This window comes from Zootoca vivipara, chromosome 12 (assembly GCF_965207765.1).
Source record: "Zootoca vivipara chromosome 12, rZooViv2.hap1.1, whole genome shotgun sequence".
Classification (NCBI taxonomy): Eukaryota; Metazoa; Chordata; class Lepidosauria; order Squamata; family Lacertidae; genus Zootoca; species Zootoca vivipara.
In genome coordinates, this window is record NC_142595.1 from 44,688,557 (window position 1) to 44,700,052 (window position 11,496).

Here is an 11,496-nt window from a genome sequence, read left to right on the forward strand (position 1 = left end):
TTCTCCCCCATCTTGAAGGATATCTGTTTCTTTGTTTTGTTTTTTTGCATTTATCCAAGGAGTTGCATGCATTGTCCTCCTCTTCCTCATGAACCCCCACAACAATATTGTGAGGAAGGTTAGGCTGAGAAGCAGTGACTGGCTTGAAGTCGCCCAGTGAGCTTCATGACTGAGTTGGGGATCTGAACCCTTCTCTCAGTCCTCCAATCACTATACCACTCTGATTGTTAATTCTAAAACTTTTCTATTTCTTTCTGCATAGTGCTGGGCTTTGTCTATGATATATAAATGTACTTTCACTCAGCTCAGTTTTTTTCTGGGGTGTATGAATTTGCATTCGCTCCCCTCACAACATTTCTCTGCCTCCCTCTGCAGTTGCTCACAGATGGGTCTCCTCCCAAGTTCTCCAGCCTTCGCAGCTTGCTTTGGTGGAAGGAAAGAAACTCCTGATTTCTTGCCAGCAGAACATCACATCTCATAACACGATGTCTTGGTACAAACAGGCATCACAGGCTCAGGGGGCTGTGGCTACTTTAGGGTCCAGCTACACGGGCTCAAGTTCCATTGGAGAGTTCGTCATGGAAGTGGAGCCGGCCTCACGAACATCCCGCCTAACCAAAGTGGTAGCAGCACTGAGTGACTCTGGCATCTACTATTGTGCCGTGAGTGACACAGTGAGAGGAAGACGGGAGCTGGCTGCAGAAAAAGCTGCCTGCAGAGTTTCCTGTCACCGTGGTTTCAGTCTGTACCTTGCTGGTTTTACTTTGGCTTTGGCTTTCATGACTCAGGGTGCTTCCAGACCAGACCATCGCTGTTTTTAGGTGCTATTTGATCACACAGCGGCAGATACGGGCTGTGCAATTAAAACTGATATACAGTCATAAGGTCCTAAACGCCTTACGAGTTGAATGTTGTGGCTCCCAAATGCCGCAAACCCAGAAGTGAGTGTTCCAGTTTGTGAACGTTCTTTGGAAGCCGAATGTCCGACATGACTTCAACAGCTTCTGATTGGCTGTAGGCAGGGCCCGTGCTAGGGTTTTTTTGCGCCCTAGGCGAGATCACCTTCTGGTGCCCCCCCAGGGGGTGAGAGGGAAAGAGAGAGAAGGAAGGAAGGAAGGAAGCAGTGGGTAAGAGAGAGAGAAAGAAAGGAGAGAGAAAAAGGGGGGGGGAAGGAAGCCTGCTCTTGCGAGAGGCGGTGGCAGGATGAGTGCCCCGAAAGGAGCGCTTTTGGGGTGCTGATCCTGTCACCACCTCTCGCAGGGGCGGCCGCGTCTCCCTTCTCCCCGGCTCACTGTGGGGCGGGGGGAGGGAAAGCGGTCTGGGCACTCATCCCACCGCCGCCTCTCTCAAGAGCAGGCTTCCTCCCCCCCCGGCAGGCTGGCCAGTGCCCCCTCCATTTTGGCGCCCTAGGCAACTGCCTAGTTCGCCTAAATGGACGTGCCGGCCCTGGCTGTAGGAGCTTCCTGCAGCCAATTGGAAGCTGCACCTTGGTTTCCGATGTTTTGGAAGTAGAACAGACTTCTGGAACGGATTCCGTTTGACTTCCAAGGTACAACTGTATAGCACTCCTGTGTAACAAACTTACTTCTCCAACACATTGGACTTTTTTTGCCATTCAGGAGACAGGGAAGTGCATTGGAAAGTGTGGGATAATGATGGTTTGACGCTACCCCATCTAACCTCCCAGCAAACAATTCGGAATGAATGCTGAGTAAGTAGCTGACATAAATAGCTCCCCATCGAGTTGGTACAAATGTGCTTAATAAATAGGCTCACCCAGAAGTGACCTGTATTTGGCAAGTCCCTCTTTATTCATTAAGCAAAGCATTCTGTGCTGCTTTAAATTTCTGCACTGGCTGCTTGTCAGCTACTGAGTTGGGATCAAGGTGTTGCTGTTGACATTTAAAGCCCTGAAACCATCACAGGTTCTGGAGAACTAGCAGTCTGCCTCCCCAAGTCCAGACCAATTGAGTTTTTATGATGGGGAAGGGACATCACTCAGCAGTCAAGCAGCTACATTGCATGCAGAAGACCCCAGATTGCCACTTGGTGACAACATGGAAGTGGGTGACCTCAGTGGCAACGCCCAGCTTTTGGAATGCCCTCCCCTGGGTGGTTCGTGAGGTAGAGACAGCAGCCAACAATAAATGTTTCTTAGACACACACACATGGATTCACCCCAGTGGTTCTCAAAAGGCCTGGCACGCCACAGAGGTGTGGCAGGAGAGAAGGGCAAGTGTGACTGGAAGATTCAAGGACTATCAAAGAAACATTGAAACATTTCAGTGTAGTATAGTATCAAGATAATATTTTTTTATTTGCGGAATATGGATATATATCTTTTCAACATGAGAGCAAGAACACCAAGTGATACTGAAGACAATCCTAGTTTTGTTTTCCATTGTATTTCTTATCAATAAAAAAATAATAATTGCTGTGGCACAAGCAAATATTTATTCTGAAGTGTGGCCAAATGGGGAAAAAATTGAGAGCCCACTGGTTTACCCTAAGCCTTTTGGCTTCAATTCTTAATCAGTAAACTTTTTCCTTCTTTTTGCACTCTACTCATTTTTATCTATGGTATATAACTTTATTCTGTTTCTATTGAGCCCTGCTTGATTGTTGTGTTTTCATATGAGTTGCTATCACTGCGGGAGGAAGAGGAGTGAGCACCCTGCGGGTGGCGTGCTCCGCTCCCAAAACGCACGCCCCACCTCTGTACCACAGGCGGAGAAAGGTTTTCATGGAGGCCTGACCAAGTGGTCTTTTATAGGCAAATAAATGTTCCTATAAGGGACCCAGGTGGCGCTGTGGGTTAAACCACTGAGCCTAGGGTTAAACCACTGAGCCTCAGAAGGTCGGTGGTTCGAATCCCTGTGACGGGGTGAGCTCCCGTTGCTTGGTCCCAGCTCCTGCCAACCTAGCAGTTCAAAAGCACCTCAAAATGCAAGTAGATAAATAGGAACCACTACAGCGGGAAGGTAAACGGCGTTTCCATGTGCTGCTCTGGTTTGCCAGAAGCGGCTTTGTCATGCTGGCCACATGACCTGGAAGCTATACGCCGGCTCCCTCGGCCAATAATGCGAGATGAGCGCGCAACCCCAGAGTCGGTCATGACTGGACCTAATGGTCAGGGGTCCCTTTACCTTTAAATGTTCCTATATCCACTTCTGAAGTATTGTAGGAGCAAGCAAGTAAGCCCACAAGCATGTACAGAGTTATTTCACCTTTACCACAAAGTTTTATGTCTGGCATTAGGCCAATGGATATTCCTTTAAAAAATGTAATGGAAATCAAGTGGAATAAAACTCCCCCATGAAAAATCATCATTTGATTTATTTACTGAATTTTATATCCCACCTTTCCTCCAAGGAGCTCATGATAGCCTCTGTTATGGGTCTATACCTTCCAGAAACGATACATTTTATTCCTCGGCTGCTACCAAAGTCTGCCTAAGACCTTTTGCACATGTGGAAACCTTCAGAATAACAAACACCCAAGCCCCTTGGTGAATTAATTAGTCCGAGGAGCTTAGATCTCCCAAGATCTTCTTCTTTTGCCTCCATTGTCTTCCAAGATGTCACTCCGAGTTTTTGCATGAAAAACAAACAAACCCTCAACCTTCATATAATTGGAAGAAGAAAAATCTCAGAGGTGGATCCAAAAGGACTATGGGTGAGCAACGAGCTTGAAGGAGAGATCATAACAAAGAGGTAGGATCAAGTCATGAAGACGTTGTTACAATTGCTTTCTTTCTTGACTCTTTCAGGCAAATACTTGCTCCTGAATAGAACGGATTGTGTCCACTGCTAGGGCTACTCAGAGTTAGCCCCACTGAAGTTAGTGGACATGACTAACTTAAGTTCATTAATTTCAGCAGGTCTCCTCTGAGTAGGACTACCACTGGATACAAACCAATGGAGATAATATAAGTCTGAAATGGTGGCTGGGTGAATCTATCAGTTTCAGATTCAGATTCTCATTTTTTTACTCTTAACTTGCAGTCTTCCACATTTCTGTACGCATTTGTGATTTGGTTTTGAGAGTCCTTATGAAAACCATCAGCATTTTGCGACTTTCTCCTAACACGTACTTCATTGCATGCCATTTTGCCTGGTACGCACATTTTTGCAAGGCAATTTATCCTGCTATGAGGCATTTTTGTATGTTATTTTCAATTATGCACATTTATGTGTACTCTTTACCCTAATACACATGCACACATGCATGCATGCCTGCATGCACACCACACACACACACACACACACACACACACACACACACACACACAAAATTATTTGACTGGAGAACTGTCCTGCAAAATTCAGAGAAGTGTGTATTTCGAAAGATATCTGGGTCCAGAGTAGATTTATGGGGCTTTGGGTATGTGGAGTGTGAAGGGAGGAAAGGAGAGGGAAAGAAGGTGCCATTGTATGCACATACCTCTTTCCACACACAACAACAACTTAGCTGAATGCCGCCCATAGATATGTGACGGACAAGATTATTTGTGAGAGAGAGAGAGACCGGGATGGAAGGAAGATGGGCATGGCAGATGAAAGAGAGCAAAGTAAGGAGAAAAACAAAGTGTTCATAAAACCTCCTATTGCAATAAAAGACTAAAAGAAGCTAAAAGAATCTAAAAGAAGGGTTAGGAGCATTAAACGAATGTGGAAGAGCATACTATAAAAGGTTAGTATATAAAAGGCTATGGCTATCAATTCGTTATAATCTAATCCAAAATTGGTTTGGATTTGGATTCGGTGAACTCATCACCCGAACCAGTTCTCACTTTACTAAATGCAACTACCCCCAATCTGGTCTTTTAGCTTTTTGAAAACAATGTTATCGTTTACCTTTTTAATGGCCATTTCAGAGCTGGTTGAAAATCCAATGAGCTTGTAATCACCCACTGAAGTATGCATGAAGTAGGCATCTTGCCTCAGGTTACTGTCTGCTTTAGCATGAATGAAGAGGTAATACACCTTCTCCTTCTCCCCAGCTACTGTTCTTTTCCACTTTTTTTCTTGACAGCTAGCCAGCATGTTACAAACTTATTGTTGTTGTTTAGTTGTTTAGTTGTGTCCGACTCTTCATGACCCCATGGACCAAGGCACACCAGGCACTCCTGTCTTCCACTGCCTCCTGCCGTTTGGTCAGACTCATGTTGGTAGCTTCGAGAACACTGTCCAGCCATCTCGTCCTCTGTCGTCCCCTTCTCCTTGTGCCCTCAATCTTTCCCAACATCAGGGTCTTTTCCAGGGAGTCTTCTCTTCTCATGAGGTGGCCAAAGTATTGGAGCCTCAGCTTCAGGATCTGTCCTTCCAGTGAGCACTCAGGGCTGATTTTCTTCAGAGTGGATAGGTTTGATCTTCTTGCAGTCCATGGGACTCTCAAGAGTCTCCTCCAGCACCATAATTCAAAAGCATAAATTCTTCGGCAATCAGCCTTCTTTATGGTCCAGCTCTCACTTCCAAACATCACTACTGGGAAAACCATAGCTTTAACTATACGGACCTTTGTCGGCAAGGTGATGTCTCTGCTTTTTAAGATGCTGTCTAGGTTTGTCATTGCTTTCCTCCCAAGAAGCAGGCGTCTTTTAATTTTGTGGCTGCTGTCACCATCTGCAGCAAATGTGTGACCCATTTCATTGATTTTGCAAAGAAAGCTCCCTTCCCACCCACCGCTCCTCCAGTACAGAGACAGACTTCTCTTTGAGAAAGACACCTGAGGTTTTCTGAGCGGAGCTGAGGTCAAAGGAGATCTAATCATGTTTAGATGCTCATTCATCAGGATGTCCATATGGACCCCCCACAACCCATCCATACAGTTTGCCCAGGAAACAGAAAACAACAACAAAATGCACTTTGTATTTTTGCACCGATTAATAATGAAATGTAACAAGTTTAAACAGAATGATAGCAGTAGTCAGCAGACAGTTAAAGCCAAGGGTAGATGATGATGGTAGTTGACTAAATTGTATCAGAGCAAATATTGTCCTATTTGAAAAAATTCTAAACAAGGACCACAAACAGTACAGGGAAATCTGCAGAATGTTTCTGCAGGCGAGGCTGTTTTGCAAAGAGATAGGACCAGGAGATCAAAGATCAGTTGGATGCTGGCAGTGAATTTTGCTACTATCCCTAGTGTGTGTGTTTACGTGTGGGGTGTGTTTGTGTGTTGGTTTCTGTAGACAACCTATTTTATTGAGCATTCGCCCTGATTTGCTTGCAAAACACTTATGCAAAATTTAGATTATATTTTGCATTTATTAAGCATTCGTTTTGATTTGCTTGCAGGAATTTTATAGGAAAATGAGCATTTATCCTGCTCAGTGCTTCCCCCCCCCCCAACAAATGTTTTGGGGCACTCTCATTTTGACTCAAGAAAATCACCATTTTATAGTTCAAATCAGGAAAAATAAATACAGTAAATGGACCAAAGTACAAAGATTCACAAAATGTTTAGAGGGTATGCGTGCCCCTGCATCCCCCCAGAAAAAGCACTGATCCTGCTTTCATTTGTATTTGCATACAGCGTGTTTATTCATCTTTCCATTAAGCATTTGATCATTCTATATCTTTTAATACATTTCCCAGCACTTTCTTAACCACATACCCCCTTCCTTCCTTCCTTCCTTCCTTCCTTCCTTCCTTCCTTCCTTCCTTCCTTCCTTCCTTCCTTCCTTCCCTTTTTTTAAAGAATTATTTTTATTAAGGATTTTCTTGGGTTACAAAGGTAGTGCAATGTCTCCCTTCTTCTTCTTCTTCTTCTTCTTCTTCTTCTTCTTCTTCTTCTTCTTCTTCTTCTTCTTCTTCTTCTTCTTCTTCTTCTTCTTCTTCTTCCATGTATCATTTTTACACATCAATTTTACTTCTTATTTCTACTAATAATCTACTATTATTAGGCACTTGAATCCCTCCTACAAAATACTGACAATCTGGAGGCACATTGTGTTTGTGTGTTGTGCTTGTGCGTGACTAAGCCAGCTTGCTGCCCTCAAGTGAAGTGGAGGAGGCTGAGGTAAGGCTGTGAGCACACCATACATTGAAAGCACATGACTTCTCCCAAAGAATCATGGGAGCTGTAGTTTGCACCCCACAGAACTACAATTCCCAGTACCCTTAAAAAAACCACCATTCCCACGATTCTTTTGTGGGGAAGTCATCTGACATACCCTCCAACATTTCTCAGATGAAAATAAGGACATCCTGTTAATAATAATAATAATAATAATAATAATCTGCCCATCTGACTGGGTTGCCCCAGTCACTCTGGGCAACTTACAACATATATAAGAACATAATAAAACATTAAACATCTTCCCTATCCAGGGCTGCCTTCAGTTGTCTTCTAAATTTGTATAGTCACTTATCTCCTTAGTGTGTGTGTGTGTGTGTGTGTGTGTGTGTGTGTGTGTGTGTCACATAACTTCATACCCTCCAATAAAAATAGGGACGTCCTACTATACCGTCCAACATTTCTCCGATGAAAATAGGGACTTCCTAAGGAAAAGCAGGATGTTCCAGGATCAAATCAGAAACCGGGATGGCTTCTGTAAGTCCAGGACTGTCCCTGGAAAATAGAATCATAGAGTTGGAAGAGACCACAAGGGCCATCCAGTCCAACCCCCTGCCAAGCAGGAAACACCATCAAAGCATTCTTGACATGTGGCTGTCAAGCCTCTGCTTAAAGACCTCCAAAGAAGGAGACTCCACCACACCCCTTGGTAGCAAATTCCACTGCTGAACAGCTCTTACTGTCAGGAAGTTCTTCCTAATGTTTAGGTGGAATCTTCTTTCTTGAAGTTTGAATCCATTGCTCCGTGTCCGCTTCTCTGGAGCAGAAGAAAACAATCTTTCTCCCTCCTCCATATGACATCCTTTCATATATTTGAACATGGCTATCATATCACCCCTTAACCTTCTCTTCTCCAAGAGAAAATAGGGACACTTGGAGGGTCTGATATGAATGTAGGACTCTAGTCCAGCATCCTGTTCTCACAGCAGCCACCCAGATGCATGTGGGAAACCCACAAGCAGCAACCCAGGAAAAAAAGCACTCTCCTCTCCTGAAGTTTCCAGCAACTGCTATTCAGAAGCCTATTGCCTCAAGCAGAGCATAAACATCACGGCTAGCAGCTGTTAAAAGCCTTCTCCATGAATTAGTCTGATCTTCTTTTAAAGCTATCCAAGTTGGTGACCATCACTGCCTCCAGTGGGAGTGAGTTCCATAGTTTAACAAGGCACTATATGGGAAAAAGTGCTTTCTTTTATACGTCTTTAATCTTCCAACATTCAGTTACATTGTGTGCCCATGAGTTGCAGTGCTATGAGAGAAGGGGGAAACCTCTCTGTACCCGTTTTCTCAGCATCATGCATATCGTATTTTTCCGTGTATAAGACGATGCTTTTTGCTAAACAAAATCAGGCAAAAATAGGGTGTCGCCTTATACACGGATAATGGGGGGGGGCGTGCGATTAATGGCAGCAGCAAGCAGGAGATTGGCAGCGGCGATTGGGTGGGTGATTGGTGGCCACGGCAAGGCCTGCTGGTGATTGGCTGTGGCTGCAGCAATTGAGCAGGCGATTGGCGGCTGCGGCAAGTGGGCGGGTGGGCTGTTGGTGGCAGCAAGCGGGCAGACAATTGGCGGCTGCGGTGAAGTGTGCGATCAGCAGTGGTTGCGCCAAGCGATCGGCATTGGCAGGCAGGCAGGCAGGTGAGCGACTGGTGGAAGTGACCTCCCCCACCCCACCCCACAAAGCTAAACAACTTAATTTCTTAATTTTGGGTTAAAAAATAGGGGTCATCTTATACATGGGGGCGTCTTATACACAAAAAATACAGTAATTGTCTGCACATCTATCATTTGCCCTTTTACTCGCTTTTTCTCTAAACCAATGCTGCAGCCTTCATGCAGCGAATGTGCTTTAAATGTACCGTGTGCATGCAACCTTGTATACAATGGCAGCTCTGGCATTTTTGTACATGGAATGCGGGAAGGAAATATCTCTACCCTTCGTCTTAGTAACCAAAATGTTTCCAGCCAGCTCTGGCTAGTGTCCAGCCTCTGAGGAAACGAAGTCAATGATGCACAATATAAATTACTGCATTGGTCTGAATATAAGCCACACCAGCAAATAAGCCGCACCTTTAAAATTCAAGGGAGAAAAAAAAAAGACAATGTCCGAATATAAGCTGCTCGCTTAAAATTGGGTTACAGGCTGAAAATCGCTGTGGTTGGTAGAATTGTAACTGAGCCAACTTAAGCCCTTGATCTTGCAAGCCCGCAAAAGTTACCGCACAATCGCTAAAATGGCAAATTGCTATTCAATTGCTACAATTCCGCAGGCACTCACAACCGTAAATGACAAATGTAGAAGAAAACCCTACGGGTTGATTGCACAACAGTCTCAAGCTTGCAAATTGGCAATAAAACATTTTTTTTCGTTCCGTTTTGCCGTATGTCTGTCTCAGCAGCGATATCGTAAGAACCAATTTTTGTAAGGTCGCGAATTTAAGCCGCACTTTAACTTTTCACGGTCGGGATTTGGAAAAAAAAGTGTGGCTTATATTCGGGCCAATACAGTATTGTGTTTTATAGACAAATATATAGACAATCTGTGCTTTCCCCCTCTGTGTTCAGGTTTGTTGCATGGACCTCCCTCTGCTCTGTTTAAATGGATAGTCTAAACCACACCACCGTGACCCATTTTGTGTTCTTGGGGTTGACTGGCAACTGGCGGCGACTTGAGCTGGCTTTATTTGCCATCTTCTCTATCATCTACCTGCTCATCCTAGCAGGTAACTTCCTCATCATGGTGACCGTGGTTTGTGACCGGAGTCTCCACACGCCCATGTACTTCTTCCTGGGCAACCTCTCTTTCATCGACATCTGCCATTCCTCCGTCACCGCACCAAAGATGCTATACGACTTCCTGTTTGCCCGGAAGACCATCTCCTTTGAAGGCTGCATAACCCAGCTCTTCTTCCTCCACCTCAGCGCCTGTGCCGAGATCTTCCTCCTCACCATCATGGCCTACGACCGCTATGTCGCCATCTGCCACCCGCTGCAGTACATGTCCATCATGAACCTGAAGGTCTGCATCTGGTTGGTGGGCGCCCTGTGGGTGGGAGCCATGGTCCATTCCCTGGTGCAGACTGTCCTCACCATCCGCCTCCCGTATTGCGGCCCTAACGTCATAGACAGCTTTTTCTGCGACGTTCCCCCCGTCATCAAGTTGGCCTGCACTGACACTTACTTGACAGGGCTACTGATTGTGTCCAATAGCGGCATGATCTCCTTAGTTTGTTTCTTGGCCCTCCTGGCTTCCTACGTCATCATCCTGGTATCGCTAAGAGGGAGGACCGCCGAGGGGAGGCGCAAGGCCCTCTCCACCTGTGCCGCCCACCTCCTTGTCGTGGTGTTGTTCCTGGGGCCTTGCCTCGTCCTTTACACCCGCCCTGCCTCGAGCTTCTCCATGGAGAAAGTGGTGGCTGTCTTCTACACCGTGGTGACTCCCGTGCTCAACCCGGTCATCTACACGCTGAGGAACGAAGAGGTGAAGCACGCCATGAAGAAACTCAGGGACCGAAAGGTCTTCTCTTGGAGGAAATGACTGGCTGTCCTCCTCAGATGGTGAATCTGTCAGTTTTGCTTTCTCTCAGATTCCCATTTTCCCTCCAGGTAAGGCTGGGAAAGGTTCCTTGCCTAAAATCCTGGAGAATAATATTATTAGAACTGTTGGGAAAGATCTGGACTATGTTGGATTAAAATGATTGGAAAGAACCTGGAACTTTGATTAGAATGGCAGCAATTATCGATATTCAGAACCCTCAGAATTTGAAGCATGGGGAAGCAAAATTTTTATAATTTGGCATAATATTTGGTTTAATAGATATATATTTGTATAATTTGGAATAATTGGTTTGATATGATTGATTTGTAAGTGAAAATTTAATAAAAATTGATTTTTTTAAAAAATAATAATAATAATAATCCTGGAGAGCCCTTGTGTAGACAATATTGAGCTAGGTGGACCTATGGCAGAAGGGAACCAGTGTTGTGTAGTGGTTAGAACCTCGGATTAGGACCGGGGAGACCACAAGGGAGGGCGCCATGAAACTCACTGGGTGTGGAAACAGAAGCTAATTCCCACAGTTGCGGAGTGGCAACAGAAAATGATTGAATATATGGAAATAAAATAAAAAAAAATCCTTCCAGCAGCACCTTAGAGACCAACTAAGTTTGTCATTGGTATGAGCTTTTGTGTGCATGCACAATTCTTCAGATACTGAATATCTGATGAAGTGTGCATGCACACGAAAGCTCACACCAATGACAAACTTAGTTGGTCTCTAAGGTGCTGCTGGAAGGAATTTTTTTATTTTATTTCAACTACGTCAGACCAACACGGCTACCTACCTGTAACTGAATATATGGAGATAGCTAATCTAACAGTAAAAATACGGCAACAAGGTGATGAAACTTATAGG

The 11,496-nt window shown here is 44.8% G+C and overlaps 1 protein-coding gene across 1 annotated transcript; it reads left to right on the forward strand.

The window, feature by feature from the left end:
- The first annotated feature begins 9,665 nt into the window (after positions 1 to 9,665).
- On the forward strand, positions 9,666 to 11,194 carry LOC118094833 (olfactory receptor 4E2). The gene has a single exon (XM_035135533.3). It carries the CDS (start codon positions 9,681 to 9,683, stop codon positions 10,617 to 10,619), a length of 939 nt encoding a protein of 312 aa, XP_034991424.1. The 5' UTR covers positions 9,666 to 9,680; the 3' UTR covers positions 10,620 to 11,194.
- The last annotated feature ends 302 nt before the right edge of the window (positions 11,195 to 11,496 follow it).

Bases quoted from the DNA above. Each gene is read 5' to 3' on its own strand.
- LOC118094833 (XM_035135533.3), top strand. From the start codon at position 9,681: ATGGATAGTCTAAACCACACCACCGTGACCCATTTTGTGTTCTTGGGG.